This window comes from Ursus maritimus, unplaced genomic scaffold (genome assembly GCF_017311325.1).
Source record: "Ursus maritimus isolate PB19 unplaced genomic scaffold, ASM1731132v1 scaffold_2, whole genome shotgun sequence".
NCBI classification, from domain to species: Eukaryota; Metazoa; Chordata; class Mammalia; order Carnivora; family Ursidae; genus Ursus; species Ursus maritimus.
The window spans coordinates 8,552,848-8,573,141 of NW_024424452.1; the positions used below are offsets into that span (position 1 = coordinate 8,552,848).

Sequence of the window (20,294 nt, forward strand, 5' to 3'; positions counted from 1 at the left end):
CCAAGCCGGTAACGGTCTACAGCGTATGCCGTTAGCATAACAAGGGGCATGAATCTCCGTGAGCCACTGTGAAAGAGGAAAACCTGTGGCTGATTTTCATAACGAGGGGAAGGGGTAAATGTATTTTCAATCTAAGCTAAGGGACATTTCTGCTTCCATAAAAAGGGAGGCAGTGCCCCTCCCCTCACGTCAGGGTTATTTTGAACCTTCATGAGTATCTGCTGAGTGCCTCCCGTGTGCTTGGCACGGTTAGGGGCGTGGGGGCACCTTGGCCTCGGGACTCAGTCTTTGCACTTGGTCGTCATGTCCCTGAGAGGTTCACTGCCTCCCCACCCCCACCCCCGCCCTGTAACTTTAAATCCCATCTGCATGCTGATGACTCCCACACTGGTGTTTCTGGCCCGAACCTCTCCCCTCACCTCCGGGCTTGGCAGCCGTCCTTAATAGACATCACAAGCTTCACGCAGACAAAACCAACCTCTGATGGCCCCCATCAAACCTGGTGAAACAGCCACCAGAGTGAGCCTGTCGCTTTGCAAGCCGGCCACGTCACTGCTCGCAGAACCTGGAAAGGGCCTCCCACTTCTCCAGGAATCAGAGGTGGGGTCCTCACGGCAGCCTTCTCCCCTCCTGGTGGGCTCTGTCCTGTCATCCCACTTTACTCTTCTCCTTCTCACACTCCCTCTGTTTCTCTCTCCTGGCCGATCTCTCTCTCTTGACCAGAATCCAGGTCCCTTTGCCACTGTGTCCCCAGTGCCCAGAACAGGCCCTGTTCAGCACTCACAGATGTTCTTGAATGAATGGAAACAAAGTCCCTGCCCCCCTAGAGGCCATCTCTGAGCAGAAGGCAGATTGCCCTGTAACCAGGGTGGAGGGAGAGTCTAGCGTCACGTACTGCCAAGAAAATTAAAGCAAGGTAGGGAAGGGGGAAGGCGGGAGGGAGCCTTCCTGGCTTCCATGGATGGTCAGGGAAAGCGAAGTGACTTGATTGCAAACTTAATGTCTAAAAGCCCGGAGCAGGGGCTCTATTCTGTGTGTTTTTAAATCCAATTCATGGGTCCTTACTCTGCTATTTTAATGCGGATGCTTACTCAGAGATTACCTAACTGGGGGTCCTTGGACTCGACCCCGATACGAGAAGTCTCGTGCTGAAATGTGGAAGTCCCCTAACACGTTCAGAGCAGAGAATGCAGGGTGGTTCCAGATGGCTTCTAGAAGGGCAGGGATGCGTGGTACGAGGGGAGAGCGGAACACATCTGTGCCTTCTGACGCTGTATAACATAGTTGACCTAGCTCTGCCCCCACCCCGGAAGCACGGGCATTCGGTACACTGGCCCTCGCCACGCAGTTCAGTGACCCTGACCTTGACCGAGATTCCTTAGAGCCTCGGTTCAACATGCACATCCGTGGGCCGCATCCCATAGTGTCTGACTCAGTGGGTGTGGCATGGGACCCACGGCTCTGCAGCCCTGCACACACGTGGGGTCCGGTGACCACGCTTTGGAAAACTCTAATCTAGTCATTCCGGTTTCATTGTTGGTATGTGGTTTGAGGACAGAGTTGTCCAAATAAGGACAAGGGCCAGCACTATGGTGGCCCCTCTGGAGCCCCTCATCCCTGTCCCAGTGCTTGCGCGTGTACCTCCATGGGGCCACATTGTGTCAGACTTGGGTCGGATGATCCCATCTGTCATACCGGACCAGGAGCTCCTCGGGGGCTCGTGCGTGGGTTCCGAGGGTCTCCGACTGTACCTGGCACCCAGCGAGATGTCCGTCAGTATTTGGATAATCCACGAGCTGGGGCGCCGGGTGAGCAGACACCTCCCCACATCATCTCGTGTCCTTGCCCTTGGTTGGGACTCTCACAGTCACTGTGTCTGCCCCTCACCGGAAGTTCTAAAGAACAAGATCCTTGGAATACTAACATATCTTGAGAGCCGACACGGGAGGGTACAGGTGGGGGGCACACGAGTGGGTGATGGCTGTAGCTGGCGATGGGCAGTCAGCCCTGTGAGGCTCTTTGAACTTCTCCCAGGGGAGTCCCAGTGCTAAGTGTAAAGTACCAAATGAGGGGTTTTCTGATTCATAATTAGGACATGCAGCCAGGTTGCTGGTTCAAGCCTGGCGGAGTCCACTTGGTGGCCTGCGAAAGCCCCAGGGTCCTGGTGGCGCCAGAGCAGTGCCAGGGGCTAATGGGGGCAGGGCTGGTTCAAGGCGACCCAAGCTCTTCTGCTTCTGGCTTTCTGGAATTCTTGTGCGCCGTGATCGCTAAGCGAGTCTTCTGTTACTCAAACAGCGAACGTAGACACTCCTTACGTACTGCTCCAAGAGATGTCCAACACATGTAATTAAGGGGAAAACACAAGGCTCAGAACTTCGCGTGTTTAATGTGCTCCGTGTGCTGTAAATGCAAACACCGGCTCTGGGAGGGGACCCGGGGGCAGCGAGACAGGCGCTCTTTCACTTACCCTTTTCTGACTTTTGAATCTCCCATTGAATGAGTACCTGTTTAGTCCTTCTGGAGCCTTCACATCGACGGACCCAAAGTGGCCTTATAGCCATCAGGGCCCCCCTCCCCACACCGCAGCCAGAGCCCGTGTTCAGCCCCCTGTCTGTCCAGCTTAGAATCCATCACCAGGATAAACAAAACAGCACTTTGGAACCATCTTTGTGAATGTGTGTATCTTCAAAGCAATTCCTACTTCTCTGCCGCAAGCTTAGTTAAATGTACCCCGCAAACCCTATGGAGAGGAGGCTGAGCGTGCAGGGGCCAAATCTGGGGGCTCACCCGGTTCTACTTGCCAGCGAACAGCAGGCCCTCGGGCGAGTCCAGTGAGCCTCCCCCTGGCCTGGGTTTCATGTTCTGTGATCGTGTCTTCCTCCACGTGAGCTCCCAGGAGTTAATAGGCGTAAAGTGTTCAGTGGTCCCTTTGCCGGGGTCCAGGCAATGATGTTAGCTGCCACCATCGTTATTAACATGTCTGACACCCTCTGCTCTGGGTCCCGTTGGAAAGCCAGCAGCTACCGAGAATGCGAAGTGACCTTCCACTGGGCCTGGCTCTGTTGTTCACAGTTCAGTAATTAGCCATCTTAATAGGAAAAAATAAAGTCCAAGACATGTTTTGTCTCTCCCTAGCCAGTTTCGAGAATAGACACTTCAACATACTTCGGACGCCCGTGGCAGGGCGCACACACATCACGCAGCTGTGCCCACATTGTTGGTACCCCCAGACAAGCTCAGGACTTTCTACTTCGTGTGCTGTCCTTTGTTGTCTTGGCTTGACATCACTCGTATGGTTCACCTGCTGAGTTGGCATTTCGATGGCAAATTTTACTTTCTTCTCTCGATGAATTAGGGTTTACGTAACCAGGCTTGGTTGGCAAGCGTCTCGGTTATTTTGGTTTTTCGTAATGAATTTTTGCTCAGAAAAATAATCCCTGAAAGTATTTTTCAGAAAGAGAGATCATCAGGGCAAAGAGATGCTGTCTTAAGGTTCTTTGCATGTCGCTTTGCAGAGGGATGGACCGTTTGCAAGAGCAGCTGAGCTTTCTTCTCTCCCCACCCCCAGCCCAAATTTCAGAGGCGTAAGCCCAGAGCTCCAGTCTGGCCTGGGGAGCGAACACTACTTCTCTCAGACCTTCTGTGGCAAATCCAGAAGATAAGGGGCGGGCTGCAGTGGTGTTCACCATCTCTCGGCCGTGCTACGTGCGACCTCAAAGATGTTTAGCTTTATATTTGTCAGCACAAAACTCAGCGTCTTCCCATCTCCGTATTTACTCTGTGTTTCCTTATATCCTTGTATCCCTGCAGTGGAAACAAGGTAGTAATTCTACATGTATTTCTGGATTTTAATTACTCGCTCACATTTATCAGGACTTTTACCTGTTAATTGATTTTCTTTTCATTTGAGTTTTAGTGATTTCATTGTCCAGAGGTATTATATCTAGTTTATCGGCGATAGACCCCATCAAACTTACCGTTAATCATTTTCAGTATGGTTTCAGTAATAGGAAATGATCTTTCCTTCCCAGTCTATTTTCTTAGTATTGTTTTATGATTTATCTTTAACCTGTTTGGAATTCATTCTAGCATATGAGGTAAGATACGTGTCTGCTGATTATTCTTCCTATGAATATCCAGTTTCTCCAGCAGCGCTGACGATCCCTTCACCTGGTAGCGAACACTGGAGAAATCAGATGTAAACAGCTACATGTGTATCTGGCTTCCTGTCTGGAATGCCATTCGGTTGATCTGACTTTTCCTGCGAATAAGCACCACGCTGTTTTGCTACTGTCTGTTTTCTGTTTGGATATTTTGTACATCCAGTTTGCTGCTGTTGGATTTAGTGGTTTAAAAAAGCCTGCAGTATTTTGAGGGGCACCTGGGTGGCTCAGTCGGTCAAGTATCCAACTCTTGGTTTCAGCTCAGGTCGTGATCTCAGGGTGGTGGGATCGAGCCCCGCATCAGGCTCCACGCTCCCTCTGTCCCTCTCCATAGGTAGGTAGGTGGGTAGGTAGATCGATCGATCGATCGATAGATAAATCGTTTTTAAACAAAAAAACTTTGGCATTTTGATCACCTCATTTTTCTGGAAGCATCTTGTCATTTCACCAAGTTTTATAAATCAGCTTGGGAGAAGAATTCATATTTATTTATCTTTAATGCAACTGCAAGTAAGAAGTGTCATCATTAACTTTCTTTGCCACTAGCATTCTGTAATTCGATTTTCTATAAATGGAATTTATACTGTGTTATTTTAATTCCCGCGTGTTTAATATTTATATCCCTGTTGTAGATGAGATCTTTCATTTTCTGGATATTTATTACTGGTACATAGGAGTTTTATCCTTTTTTTTTCTTTTTTTTTTTTTTTTTTTGGTCTTTGCCAAAAAGCATGGGGCTTTGCTGAGCTGATGGGTTGTCTCTGATCCTTTGCTCCAGTGACTGCCTTGGATTTGGGGAGCATGTGAGTGTATCACCCACAAACAGCGAATTTGTGCCCTTTTGCAACAGGGCATCCGATCGTCTTCTTTCATCCCTATTCTTAAAAGGAGCATCTCTCTTGTTTCTCTGTGGAGGATAATGGAGCCTCTGGGTTCTGAGTGTCTGTCCCGTTCACGTCAGCCAGTCTAGTGCTTCGCGCATGTAAATTCCACTGTGAGCTGGTTTTCCGACTCCATGTGGTAGGGGCCCCGTAACTGTGTCCTGCTCTCCGAGCGGCGCAGCGGATTTTCTGGTAGGATTATATTCTATATATTGTGTCTCTTTACGTTTTTATATTATCTATTTTCTAGGTTTTCTTGGCTCAGGATTTAAGACGAGTTCAAGCTTGCTGTGTTTTATTATTCACTGTGCCTTTTAGGATGACTTCTCTGGAAAGTGATTTTCTGCATAGGACGTTGGCTAGGGTGGTTCAAAACCTTACTGTAGCCTTTTTAAAACGTCTAGTCAGGGGCGCCTGGGTGGCTCAGTCGTTAAGTGTCTGCCTTCGGCTCAGGGCGTGATCCCGGCGTTACGGGATCGAGCCCCACGTCAGGCTCCTCCGCTATGAGCCTGCTTCTTCCTCTCCCACTCCCCCTGCTTGTGTTCCCTCTCTCGCTGGCTGTCTCTATCTCTGTCAAATAAATAAATAAAATCTTTAAAAAAAAAAAAAAAAGTCTAGTCAGTCTTCACCTTTTTACTCGAAGTGTGTTTTTACTCCATTTTGTTAGATTTGGAGTTTTCTTCAAATACGTATTTTATTTTTATAGGTGAATTTGGCCTGGTTACATTTACTGATATAACCCTTCTCTTAACATCTGTTTTTATTGTTGATAACTTTACCTTTCTCTAACTCGTAGTATCTCTGTCGTATACTCTCTGCTCTATTTAAAGAAGATGGGCCAGAAGGCTTCCTTGACTCTCAGGGTGTCCCGAGCCCTCCAGTTCAGCCCTGCTCCATGTCTCGTCTTTTTTCTGGAATTCACCACCAGATGCAGAACCATGGAGCCCTTCTGAAATCTTAAAAAAAAAAAAAAACCTATTTATTTTTGACTCTCTTACCATCGTGCCCGTTATTATTATGTGTCACGGATAGCAGGGGGTTACACTTCACTGCGCTAACCGTCCCACTCCCTCTGCAGCGAGGCCCCATCTTTCATGCCATACTCTGGACCTACAGATACTCCGGCTGGTGAATTCTCCACCTTACTTGCGTTTTCCGGAGACTTCGGCTCCCTTCCCAAGCCTGCTGCTCTTTAGCAGGACTACCAACTCGCGATAAGAATCCTTTTTTTTTTTTCTCTTAAGTCTTTATTTACCTATTTAAGTCATCTCTACACCCAGCGTGGGGCTCCAACTCAGGACCCCGAGATCAAGAGTCCCATGCTCCTCCGACGGAGCCGGCCAGACGCCCAAGAATCCTTTATTCTAGAGCATGTGGTGACTATTTTTCACCAGGTGTCATCCCAGGGGGTGACAGACACAGACAAATACGTTCTTACCATTCACATAGTTTAACTTCTACTAAACTCAGAAAGGGATCACCTGGGTATTCGGGGTCGTTCTCATACGGGTTAAACCTGGGGAGCCCCCACCCTGTGGTTGGAAAGCGACTGAATGCAATTTCCTGTCCGGAATTACCGTACATGAGCGATCACAGGCAAAGCTGAGCTGTAAGGTAGCGGTTGGCTCTACGCGCCCTCCTGGTGCCGGGGCCTCGAGATGCTGTCAGCTGCGGCTCTCCGGCCACGAGCATGTGAGAAAGAGTCGGGTTTGTCCGCTAGGGATCCCTTCCCAAATGAAGGAAGGTTGTTTGTTTAACTTAAAATTGTCATCACGTCGACCTCCAAAAAGGTCTTTGAAAGTGGCCTTAATAACACAAAATACAGAATCACCGAGGCTTTTAGGGTAGATTGAGGGAGTTGAAGGGCAGAGCTCCCTGGGGAAGATACTTTTAAGGCTTGGATTTGAATTAAAAAACTCAACTGTAGGGGGCGCCTGGGTGGCATGGTGGGTCAAGCTAAGGGCTCTTGGCTTCTGCTCAGGTCATGATCTCAGGGTCAGGAGATCGAGCCCCGTGTGGGGCTCCGCGTGGGACTCCGTGCTCAGTGCTGAGTCCGCTCGAGACTCTCTCCCCTCTGCCCCTCCCCGCCGTCTCTAAAATACAGAAATAAATCTTTAAAAAAAAAAAAAAAAAAGCTCAACTATTCAGTAACCTGATGTGACTAAGACATTCCTTACGTAGGGTTTTTAAAGAGTTCCGTATCACAGTGACTGATGTACTGTTTGCTTGGCTACGAGGGAAAACTTTATGTTGCAATTAACCTTTCTATTTTTTTTCCCCCATGTCTAAGTATTGTGAACTTCCTTTGTGGTATTTTAGTGATTAGACAGGATGGAGGGTGTTCTTAAAGATTCATGGCCAAATCCGATGATGTCAGAACGAAGGGAAGGGACGGTCTTCGTGGGGCCAGCAAGTCTGGCCCCGTCTGAATTGTTTGTCTAACACTTCACAAGTAGAATAGGAACCGCTGAATTATTCATTTTCAAGTTGCCCTAAAAAAGGCACTTACGCTGCCGAAATGCAGACTTTTGGTGCCAGCGAGAGGAAGAGGAAGGATGCTGTCTTTCCTGAGGGTGCTGGGCCCCTCTGCCTTGTTCTCCAGTTTCACTTCCCAGCCCTGTGGGGCGGAGGCAGCCACCGGGGGGCTCAAGTGCAGGGCACTCAAGGGGGGGGGGGCTGGGGGGCGACAACAAGTTCTGGGAGGGCCTCTGAAGCCGCCAGTGGAGCTGAGTGTGGAATCTGGTGGGGAAGGACCAGGAGGAGAGGAAGGCTTGGAAGGCGCTGGAGGTTGGGGAGGGGCTCTGTAGTCAGAGGCCCCCCCAGGGGTGGGGGTGTGGTCGGAGGAGCACAGCCCAGGCCTGAGACGGGCCCAGGAAGTTGCCTTGGCCTTGGGCTTGGAGGAGAGGAGGGGGAAGGAGCCGAGAGTAATAACTAGGATGCAACTGGAGCTCCTTTCTTGTTCTTAGTTTTAGCTTCTCTGCCACCAAGCCTCCTCTTAACATTTCCTACCAAGTAGTACTTAGGGGAGAAAGGGGATAATTAGGATTCCTTACTGGGGAATAAAAGCAGGGCTCTTGCCCTTGGCCGGCTGCTCCCTGTGACCATGAGTCCCTTCGGCACGATGCTGCCCTGGGCCTCAGTTTCCCCACCTGTGAAATCGGAGAGGTTTTCTCCTGTAAGCCTGTGTTTCCCACCGGCCGCACGTGCCCCACACACCGCTGGGGCCTGCGAGCAGCCGGGGTGGTGCCGAGAATCAGAGCCATTCTCTGGAGCAGCCAGTAGCTCGGCCAGCACCTGTCAGCTGTAGGCAGGGCATCCACAGGTTAAGCAAACAGGGAAAGAGAAACAAAATCTGAAAGGCGGTTCTAGAAAAGCCAGGGCTCAAATTGGGGAAGCAGCGCTCCAGCCACTGGAAAGATGTGCTGACAGATTCTATACACTAAATACACGGAGGAAACATTTAAAATGTGTTTATTAAAAACAGCATGAACAGCGGCCTTGCCCAAACATTTTTTTAAAGTCTAGAAGTAAACAGGCAGCAGTCTGGGTCCACAGGCCTGCTGGCAGTGTTCTCTGCCGCAGGGCCCTCACCCTGGCCGTCCAGCTCCTGGGGGCACGGGCGCACAGCGAGCAGTGAGGGAGCACGCAGGACCGGGTGTCCCGTCCAACTCATTTTCCTCCCGTCCCCTGGTCTCAGCAGTCTTTTTCTGGATCAAAGAAAAATGTTCACGTATGACTTTCCAACCGTGTTTTTCTTACAGAGATGAGCTTTCTGTGTGCATTTTTCCCTCCCCTTTGCTGAGCAAGTCAGTTGAGATTCTGGGGGTTAACTGACACCGCACAAGTCCATAAAGTGCGGGGTCTGGGCAGAGCTGGACTTCTGGCACAGAGGCTCCCCTCTCATGTGGGTTCTTTCCTGGGGCCTCAACTGCAGCCACCCCCCCGCTCTTCACCTCATTCCTGTACAAACGGAGTGGCAGGGTCAACACCCTACAGGCTTCATGAGCCGACGCCTGGTGTTGGAGGGATACAGAACTGCTGTGAGGGTCATTGCTTTTCTTACTGCTTTGTGCTTCTTTTTGGGTTTACTTTGTGTGTTGAATTTCTAACACACAGTAGATGACAGGACCCCGAGGTGCCTGGGTGCAGTTCCACCCCCCCCACTTGGGGTCGCCTGTCTCACCCGTCCCCACCCCACCCCATTTTGTCGTGAGGCTCTTCTAGAATCCTTTCCCTTCACCTCTAAATCTTTTAGCACGTTGACCTCATGTAAAGACTCTTCTTCTGTACAATACTGTCACCAGATCAAAAACTAATTTCGTAGTAGCATCCGTTCTTAAATTTCTTGTTACCCCCAGTCATAGATGGTTTAATTTTTTTAATTTGTTGGGCTCGGAATTCGAATAAAATCCAGACTAGTTGGGATAGGTTGGTGTGCCTCATTGATTTTCTGGGTCCCGCTTCTCTCTTTTTCTTTTCCTGGCAATTTATTTGCATAAGAAACTGGCTCATTTGTCCTGAAGAGTTTCCCACAGTCCGGGTTTTGCCAACAGCATCCCCGGATGTAGTCGAGCGCGTTCTCCTGTCCTCCATAATTCCTGTAAGTTTGTCATTGAACCTAGAGGCTCGATCAGATTCAGACTGGAAATTTTGGGTGAAAGCCGCTCCATGGGTGGTGTTGAGTATCTTGTCATAAATGTTCTCAGGTATTGAAAATCGGCTCTGACCAGAAGAGAAAGATCCTGATTTCCACGCAAGACAATAAGAACGGTTATGTGCGTGGGTCCTGGTGTGCAAAGCCCTTTTCCACTCCGGCAATGCTCTTATTTTATCCTTGTGCCAATTTCCTTGAGAAAGGCTGCATTATTCNNGCTGTGCAGATGGCAATCAAGCTCGCAAGTCGGCCAAGGTCAAACAACTAAAAGGCAGTGGGGAAGAATTTGAGCCTGGTTTGCTCTGCTGGTCACGCTCGTTTGTGTCTCCAGACCACAATTTCCCTAATTTCACCTCCGGTACCTCCGTCCTACCTGGGGACCCCCTGGCACTTGATTTAAGGAAAGAAATCTCCATCCAACCTGCGCCCCGTTGCTTTGAGAGCAACAGTGTTAGAATGCTAGAGAAATGGCAAGAAGCCCCCAAAAGTTTCATCCAGACGCTAATCCCGGGAGGCTTCGGATGGTCTCAGTAGCAAAAGCAGAATGAATTATGCAATCTCATAACCTGATTGTCAGCCACAGCTGCCCCATGTCCCTGCCCAGAGATGACTGAAGCCTGAGTGACAGTCACAGGCTGTTTCTGATCACACGGTGGGTCAGACCCTGGCAAGTGTCCGGCTGCTGGAGCTGCCCTGTTGGTTTGGCACAGGTGCTAATAAGCCTCGTGCAGAGTGGAGAAGACCCCTTCATTGCTCAGCTAGCCACAGATTAACCTGAAGGAGGATCGTATTTCAATCATTGAAACCAAGTCCGCTAAACCGGGGGGCAAGAAGGGAGATTTTCTTCCCATTTGGAATTGACAAGAGGAGGCGTAGCAGAAATTGATTTTGTTACTCGTTGTATCATTTAAACTTAAATAGAATGGTCAGAAAAATGAACCAGTTGTGGTTAATTGCCGAGCAGGCAGAGGTGACGTTCTGGCCATTTCACTGTCTGAACACGATTTCATTTCCAACAAGAATAAAACCCACTATTTCCGGAAGGTTTGGCCTAGAGGTTAAGCGCCGCAGCGATCTCTCTGCTCAGGCCCTTAATTTGACTGGGGAGGGATGGTCTGCTCTGGAGCAACCCGTTTGATCGGAGGTTTGGAAGGGAGCCAAGTGGCTTCACCCCTGCCCTCCACTCCTGCCAGAGCAGAGATAGCTCAGCGCAGGTAGAACATGAAAGATCCGTCTGGTCATACGCAAGAGGGTTGTCCAGAAGACCTTTCCCCAGAGAACACTTTCTCCTCCTCCCTGCTCGCCCTACCAGTCAGGGTCTACCGAGTCCCGATTTGTGCCCAGCTCTGTGTCAGTCATGGGGATACGCTGGGAGCCAGGCCGACTGGCCCTGTCCAGGGGAGCTCACAGTCCAGTGGACAAAATGAAGCCTTACTCCAGATCTTGACATACGTTTTTCTCCAAGGAGATTGTTGTCCCCTTTTTCCAAGGCTATGAAAAGTGGCAAGAAACTTAAGTCTGCAAAAGCAACTTACAGACTCTTTACTTAAAAGTCATGTGTATGGTTTGGCAAAATACCCCTACACCCTCTGCTCTTTAAAATACCAGCCCACGCACCTGGGTGGCTCCGTCGGTTGAGCATCTGCCTTCTGCTCAGGTCAAGATCTCAGGGTCCTGGGATCGAGCCCCACGTCCGGCTACCTGCTCAGCGGGGAGTTTGCTTCTCCCTCTGCCGTTCCCCCTACTCGTGCACATGCACACACTCTCTCTCTGCCTCAAATAAATAAATAAAATCTTTTAAAAAAAAAATAGCAGCCCACGAATGGTTGCCTGTCAAGTGCAGAGCGGACTTCCGGTAGCGCACAGATGTCGTTAATTTGCATATTTAGTTGGCCAGTATTTAGCGTGCCCCTGCTGTGTTCTCGGAGCTTACAGCGGTGAATAAATAAGCAATCGATATATGAATAAGATATTTGGAGGCCATAAAAATAAAATGAGTGGACAGAGGGGAGCAGGGCTGCTGGGAGGCCTTTCAGAGGACAGTCAGCAGGGCTGAGCCATGGATGGTGACCACAGCCATCCGTGGGGGCCTCGGCAGAGGGGACAGCCGTGTGGACAAGCAGAGTTCCCAGGAACAGGACAGAGGAAGCCACGAGAGCATTAGCGATTGAGCCCCTGGAGGAGATTTAAAGGAGATGCATGTTAGTAATAGGTTTACAAACTGTCCGCCAGAAGCAGAATGCACCCCAGCACGGTGGCTCCGAAGGGGTAGCGGTGCCCTTCTTAGGCTTCTTTGTTTGGAAGACTTGATGGCCTGAAATCTGGAAAAGGAGCCGAGGTGTTTATGGGAGGCTGTTGATCCTCTGCTCCCTGCAGGGCCTGGGCCCCCCTGAAGAGATGAGGGGGTTCTGGCCCAAAAGACACTTTGGGCCTTACTGGGAGGGAGCGAGCCGAAAAGAAGCTCCTGGAATCCATGCCACCAGCCAAAGCCGACTGGTGGCTGGCGGACTGGATTTGACCACAAATGGCCATGGGAATGCAGTGGAGGGAAGGGCTGGTCCATGGGCTGAGCAGGCCCTCCCAGAGAGGTGGTGGCCAGGACACTGCAGGCCGGGGGTGGCAGCAGGTGTAGACATCGCAGGGCTCACATGCCCAGCGGCGGCATGCAGACTGCACAGAGGGAATATGGGCTTGGGTATTTTAAGAGCAGTACTGTCGGGGCGCCTGGCTGGCTCAAGTCGGTAGAGCGCACAAGCCTTGATCTCAGGGTCATGAGTTCGAGCCCCATGTTGGGTGTAGAGATTACTTGCAAATAAAATCTTTAAAAAAAAAAAGCAACATCGTCAAATCTGTAATAGCTCACTTTGTCTACAGAGAGAAGGAAATGCTTTCAGAGTATTTCGTATGATTTCACCTGGCAAAGATAAGACAAAAGAACCTGAAAGCCAATCTCATATATTAAGTATTTATGGAAAAAAAAATACTAAATAAAATGTCAGCACACAGAATTTGGGAGCACATTAACGACAACCAAACAGGGGCAAATAACTGTTGATGTAATTTACCATTTTAGCGAGTCAGAGGAGAAAAACCTTTTAATTTGCTCCATAAATGCTTTTTTTAAAAGGTACTTAATGAAATCAATATCGTCTTTTATTAAAAAGTCTTAATAAAATAGGAACAGTTGGATATTTCATTAACAAAATAAAAACACATATATTTAAAGTCCAAAAGGAGCAACGTGCTTAACGGTAGAACGTTCGCTGCGTCGCCCTGGAAGTCAGACGCCAGGCAGGGATGCCCTGTGATGTGCTTCTGGAAGCGCTGGCCCCTGCCTTCTTCCAGGAGAAAGAACTGCGAGATAGGAGAAGGCAGGAGGAGGTGGCCCTGTCACGGGCACACGAGGGCGCAGGACACTCTGAAGCCCAAGAGAACGACCGAAAAGCTGTTATAAAATCAAACAGGCACCTACCACCTTGTGATTCTTTCCTCTGCCTAGAAGGTCGTTCCTCCCTCAGCCCCAGTGTCCTCTTGCCCCGAAAACTCCTCTTTATCCTCCAGGACGTAGACCAGATGTCTCCGCATCCATGAGACTATCCCTCCTCCTGTCTGCAGAGGAGACATTGTCCGTCTGTCCCTTGGAGGGCTGTCACTGCACCAAATATACCAAAATCCCTTGGGTCTCTTCAGGTCCCTGCACCCCTCACGGAGGAGGCAGCAATAGGGTCCCACCGGGTGCATATTTCTGAGCTCCGAGGACGGGCAGGTATGTCCCGCGTACTAGCGATAAGGCGGATGCCGCCACGCGCCGCCGACTCAGCACTGGGGACCTTCGTCTCTCTCTCAGCAGGGGCGTGTAGTAGGTGCTCGGGAGCTGTTACTAAGTGGAGACCCCCCCACACACACACCCGTTGGAGCGAGCTGGTGCCGGTGCTGGAGGGGGGCGCAGCGCCGCCTTCTCCGGGTGCAGCCTTTCCTCTTGGTGACTGCGTTCCTGTGCTCTGGCCCTGCGGGGGCAGGGAGCTACCTTTCCAGAGAAATCCTTCCCCCGCACCCTCTCCCGATTTAGGGGATTCTAGACCATAGCCAAGAAATCTCAGCACCCAGCCCTCTGGCCACCACCTCTTTTTCCTTTTCCTACCTTCTGTTTCTGAACCCAGACCGATGAACCCCGCTTCTGTGTCTCCTCTGCCCCCCGCCCCCACCGTGCTAAGAGAGCCTGGCCTGGGGTGGAGGATGTCAGGCAAGTGACGGCCTCCCTGATGGCAGAGGCCATCAAATGCAGCCTCTGGGGTGGAGGGGGAGAGTCGCTTTATTAAACATCCTAGAGCTCGTTTTAAATTTTATTTTTAATTTTTAAAGCAGGGAGAATTAATCTTCCGACGTTTCTTCTCTTGGTGCCCAGGAACTTGACAATCTCGTGTTGAGACTATTGGCTTTTGACTCGGGTCCAAGAAGGCACACTGACCCGAAGGGCGCCCTGGAGGCTTTTCCAGCTGCCCTGTGGATGTCCTTTGTTCTCTCAGCTCCTGATGGTGGTTGTGATTCTTTCGGATTGAAGTCTACGCCAGCCTTGCCCTGCTGCCGGCCCTTAGCGCTCGGGAGGCTAGTGTGGAAGTAAATACAGTCCCCAGCATGGATATCGTTTCCCTTCCATCGCTGACCGTGTCCTTCTAAGTTCCTCATAAAAATGGTGCGCTAGGCCAGAGAATACCCTGAAATGATCTGTAGGGAACCGATGGAAGGAACTACATATTTTAGGCCAAGCAGAAATGACCCGCTCTTTGAAGCTGGAGCAAAGCACAATGCAGTGCAGGTTAATAGATCAGCGAAAGCTGTTTTGTCAGCTCGTAAAAAGGTGAGGGAACCAAATTTTTAGAATAAATAGTTTCGCTGAGCAAACAATACGTGCAGTTATTACGGACTTTGGAAAAGAAATGATTTTAGGCTAATGTCAGGCTCCAGATCCTGATAGAGGTAGTTGAGCCCTCAAAATGAAAAACCTCTGGACTATTGTTGACACCCGCGCTAGGTAAGCACACGCAATGTCATTCATTACTCACTTCTCGGAGAACGTTTCTAGTGGTATTAACCTCTGGGCGTTTTCGTATTACTTACGGAGGGCAGCGTGTCTGGTCAGATTGATTCTGTGGGGGGCTGGGGGCGGCAGTGTGGAGGGGAATGAATGTACAGACTCAGTGGCAGCCGTGTTCTCAGACGACGCCAGCACACACCTTCGAGAGCCTGCCATCTTGGTCCTTGTATACAAAGGCCAATGGCCACACTTCGAGTCTTCAGAACCCCTGATCACATATAAATAGCCAGCTAGTTGTGTCTTCCTTGACCTTTTAAGAAACACACCCCTTGGAAAAGCAAATCACGAGCCTACAGACTTCTACCTCACTCCCGGCATCCCTGGTTCCTTCCATTGTCTCCTCCGGTGGTTTCTGGCCCATTCTATGAATGGGAACTGCAGCCCCTCTGGGCCCTGTCTTCATCAGGTTGCCTGGTATCGAATAGCCCCCGCTCCTTAACAGCAGAGCTCAGTGTTGTGATTATCATTTGAAAGCTTTGGAAATCTGAGAGTCGCTCCCGAATGAAAAGGTAAGTGCGTCCTTGTTATCAGGTTCAATATTTTGGTCAGTTTAGCGGTTGCTTAGGAACCGAAGTGAAACTGACCAGAAGATGGAAAAACTTGAAATTCATTTCCAGGGATTGCCTCAGACCGCCAAGAAGGCACCTTCCTGTTTTAATGTGACTAATTTTTTTCTCTTGTAAGTGCCTTGAAATCCTTTGGAGACGATGCCCTGTTTTCTGGATGTTAGGTGTACTGACGAATATCCACAACCATTCACTGAGAAGAAATACCGAGAGTCTGCATTTGCGAGGAGGCTCTCAAGACCACCCCATCCCCTAAACCAGGCCAGATGTGGGTGCCAGCCTTGCCCATCCCTGCCTCTAGATGAAGCCAGGACCCTGGGAAACCTGTTCTCTACAGCGAGTGTTCGACCCTGAACTGGCCCCTTGGCCACTGGCAGGGCCAGGCAAACAGTGAGGAATGGCTGAAAATAGGCAAGGGTGGGCCAGTGGACGACCCCCAGGCAGCCACAGGTCCACCCCTTATCTCCAAACCCGCGGGACTGGGGAATTGCACGCAGTGAGACCTATCAGCTCCTCGTGCAGCCTCTCTCTGAGAATGAGAGCCCTGGCCAGAGTCTTCTCCTGGCGGAGGGGAATTATCAGTGAGGACTCTGGGGGCCTGGAGTCCTCCCCCGCTCCGTCCTCCCTGCACGCAGCAAAAATGCACTGAACACCTGCTCCACAGCTTTCTGCTCCAGTTCGTCTCGAGAGACACAGAGCAGAACCTGCCTCTGTCCTTCCTCCACCGACCCCACCAGCAGGAGCAGCTGTGCTCCAGGGGGACATCAGCCCCAGAAGGGAGCACCGCTCTGGATGACAGACCTCACACCCCACAGTGTCTGTGATCCGAAGCAAAACAGAGGGACCACGGGTACAAAACAAGCATGGGGATATACTCCAGCAAACAAGGAAGACGTGAGCAAGGCAGAGCAGAAACGGAGGAATTAAAACAAACGAAGTATGAAGAGCAGAATCACCAAACAAAAGAGAAAAAGTGAAGTTACAGGGTGGGTGCAGCCACGTATATCTGGGTCAAACTGCAGAACCAGCCAGAAGGCAGCGGGAAAGGCTAAAGACACAGCAGGTGTAAAGCAAAGGTTGCTTTCTGTGGAAGCACGGAAGGAGATGGGGGCTCACAGAGGAGCCCGCGGGAGAATTAGTGGGAAACCTTCCACGCAGGCCACTGCCCTGCAGACCGCCAGGTTGTGCGGCGGGCTCCCCGGATGTGCCCCGGGGAGAAGTGAGGCATGGCGGCCTGCAAATCTGGTTCCAGGCACCCGGCAGCGATGCCTTTCCCGCCGTCTCCCACAAATACGCGGCACCAGCAAAATACGCAGGAGCCATGTCTATACGGGCCCGTTCTGTAGTCCCCGACCAGGGCTGGGACACTGGTAGGTGTTGGGAAACGGTCCTGGGATGAGCGAGCGAGCGAGGGAGTGAGTGAGGCCTGCCGGTAGCCAGGGAAGTCAGCGGGGTGGATCTGGCTTTCGTAAATACGCCGTGAGTAACCATCTGATTAAAGTTCGAAACTGTGCGTAATGGGATTAGGGATTAGCCTTGGGGAAAGTCCGTCAACTTTTTCTTTCACCTTGAACCCAGCGAAGTTTGCACGTCATCAGCAGGCTGTCGGGGTGGCAGCTCCGTTCCAACAGTCAGGCGTCCGTTTCCGTTGTGTTTAAGACCCTTCATGCTTCCATCAACTTCTTTGTCCTTTGGAGTCAGCAGACTCCCTTCTACGGTATCGAGGTTTTTCCAAGAGGTCTTGGAGGTTTCCGGCTGAGATGTTTCCTAATGTAAGCGCCCCCGGCTTCTCCCCCCCGCCCCCCCACACACACCGCCCCCCGCCCCCGGCACCCAGCACCCAGCACCTAGCACTTCACTGCAGGGGCCCAGGTTGCGTGGTTGGGTCTTTCCGAGACAGCTGCCGTCTTTACAAAGCTGCCCTAAAAATAGCTTCATTTCGCTAAGCCATTTCAGGAGTTGTTTCGGACTTTGTTGAGACCCAGCTGAAAGCAGGATCCTATTTCAAACAGGTATAATGAACGTTGAACCCGATCACCAGGCCTCTGTTACCCGGGTCAGGTGCTGGGAGTTGATACGGTTGCCTCGTCTGGAAGAGCCTCGGGGCCGGAGGGAGAGCAGGATGCAGCAGAGAGCGAAAACAGACCAGCCGGGGCCTGAGTCCGGTTTGGCCAACGCTTGATATTAAGGGTGGGCGGTGGTGAGGGCCAGACAAGCAGGTTTCAGGGACAGAAGAACCCGCTCAGAGTGGGGCCCGTTCCGGATGCCCCGAGCTGTCCTAGAGAGTAGACTGGCCCACCGCTGGCAGGACCGGCTGCATCCAGGACTCTGGCCTCCAGCCTGACGCCAAACCCTACAGCCTGGTCTTCAAAAAGCTCCCCATGAGTGGGTCCCTCAGCTCTAACCTATCAACTCAAACCTGTGGGGGGGAAGGGAAGGGGGAGGGGCTGTACTGTTCCCTGAGATGGAGCGGTTAGGAGGATTTGGGGAGCACTGGGGGTGGGGGCAGAAGTCGGAGATGAGGCTCCTGGGCGTGGAGGGCAAGCCAGGGAGACCGCACAGTCCAAGGCTCTTCACAGGCCCACAAGTGGTGGGAACTGTCAGAGCACAGGGCCCTGGGGCCGAGGGGTAAGCTGAGGTGGGCGGTGGGCAGAGCCTCATGGAAGGGCCTGGTGTAGAGCACTGAACAGGGCCCTGGGGCCTGTAGGTCCCCCTGGAGTCTGGAATCGGGGGGCCCCCGCAGGAGCAGGCCCTGAACCCCAGCAAGGATCTGTGGCTATAACATTGTGCTCCCTCTCTGCCACGGGCATGCAGAGTCTTCCTCAGGTGGCAGCCAGTCTCAGCCTCGGCCTCCTGACAGGGGCCATGGGGAGCGGCCCACAGAACATGGGGCCATGATTGCCCAGGTAGGCTGTTCTAACCTACCACGGACTTCTGGAATTAGGCCTTTATCAGAACTCAGCTTTCTGCTCTCTCTCATGATGTTGTGTGTTAGAACCATATATTTGCCTTCAAATGACTCAAGGGGGTACTTTTGAAATAAAAAAAGGAGAGAAAGACCCTTAGCAGCTCCCTGTATGTGAGCTGGCCAGGTGAAGACCGTGAACTTGGCTGGTTTATAGACAGACTGCAGAGGCCCCCCCAGCCTCCATTCCTGTCCTCCCACATCCCTCTCCTCCACCTTCTTATGGTTCGGTCCATCCTGGCAAACTTCTGTTCATCCTTCAAAACCCAGTTCACACATCACCTCCTTTGAAGCCTTCCCAGATTCCCTCCCCCGAGGAGATTTTCTCCCACCCTTCTGTTTTTGGGGGGCACTCTGTTCAGTCTCATGGTAGGACACATTGTAGTTTATCTTCTGATGGCTCTGTCTCCCCAGTGAGATTGGATCCCCCAAGGGCAGGGCAGCCGTTCCCACAACACAATCCTCCAGATGGGCAGTCCCCTCACAGGGCCACGTGCCCCTCTCTCCCCCAGTGCCAGGCCTGTGTGGCTGCGGGTCACTGTGCTGAGCTAGGAACCGTGGTCACCCTGAGCCTGCCCACTACCAACTAATGGCTCTCTCTCTCTCTCTCTCTCTCTCACCTTCCCAGGGCCGACGAAATTGAAATGATCATGACGGACCTTGAAAGAGCAAACCAGGTAGGATGTTTCATGGCCTCAGGCTTAAAATCCTAACTGCGTAGCCATTTATGTCATCTTGCTAGATGCTTCTCTCTAAGTTTGAAGGCCAGTTATTCTCGAATTTTTTCCGTATGATTGTCAATGTCGACCCTTTTTCCAATGCCATGAGAAGTACGCGGGAGGTCCCAGGCATTATGACCTTGGCAGGGTCTTCGGTGTGGTCCCAGCGCCCCAGGCTCCCTTGGTGAACTTCACTGCAGAGCGGCTGTCGCTTTTCTTTCTCCTTCCTCCGTTTCTTAAATGACCGACTGCTCCCACAGCAGCCGTTACGCTCGAGTGTGCACCAGTGAGTCACACCGTAGGGAAGTCTTCGTCTCTGCCGTCGAGTGCTTTGAAGCCACGTGCTCAACTGACGGCCCCCTCCTGGCTGATACTTAAGCGTCACAGGTGCCTTGGGGAACGTACTTGGCACTGTGTCCGGCACAGAATACTCCACAGAACAGTGTGGCTGTAAATACTCAGCCGCCTGGGGCGCCTGGGTGGTTCCGTCGGTTAAGCGTCCGACTCTTGATCTCAGCTCAGGTCGTGATCTCAGGGTCATGAGTTCAAGCCCCGTGTCGGGCTCCATACTGGGCACGGGGCCTCCTAAAGTAAATAAATAAATAAATGCTCAGCTGCCTGGAACATTGCCCCCCCCCCCAAACCCCTCACTTCTTCCCCAAGAACTCCACAGAACAGTGAGACATTGCGCTTTATTTAGCAAATGGTGCTGCTGCTTTGGAAAGAAAGAGTCTCCCCGTTTATTTCTTTTATTCTTAGGGAGAAACACCGAAACCTGTGGTCGATCTCTCAGCCTCAGAAGGCCCCAGGCTGTGGCCACGGGCCCAGGAAAGCTTAGCGGTTTGCGTCGGGTAGAATCATGGTGTATTCATGGTCCCGTCGGTAGTAAGAAGGGCTGACGGCTCTTCAGTAACTTGTGCCTGGCTCTATTCTGAGCACTTCCCGTGCACTGAGCTCCTGAACCCTCCCTGCAGCCCACTGAGGTCACCGCTGTAAGGAGTCCCATTTTACAGACTAGGAAACTGAGGTCAGTGGCTGGTCAGGTGCGGAGCCAGGATTGGAGCCTGTGCTCCTCATTGCCACCCTCAGAACTAGGGACGCAGAACAGAGGTCACTTTGCCTTTGTTCAGACCCTCGCAGCTCCCGGACACACCCGTCCACACAGCTCCTCGCGGCCAAGCACTACTTCGGCTTCACCTCACAAAAGCGCGTTAGCACTTATTTGCCTTTAGTGGCTAAATGAATTTACTT

At 51.4% G+C, this 20,294-nt stretch overlaps 1 protein-coding gene across 1 annotated transcript in view; it reads left to right on the forward strand.

The window, feature by feature from the left end:
- CUX1 (cut like homeobox 1) overlaps positions 1-20,294 on the forward strand; it is a 357,827-nt gene that overhangs the window by 234,569 nt on the left and 102,964 nt on the right. Inside the window, 1 exon segment of the mRNA XM_040634894.1 lies at positions 18,953-19,001. Coding sequence (XP_040490828.1) covers positions 18,953-19,001 — 49 coding nt within the window.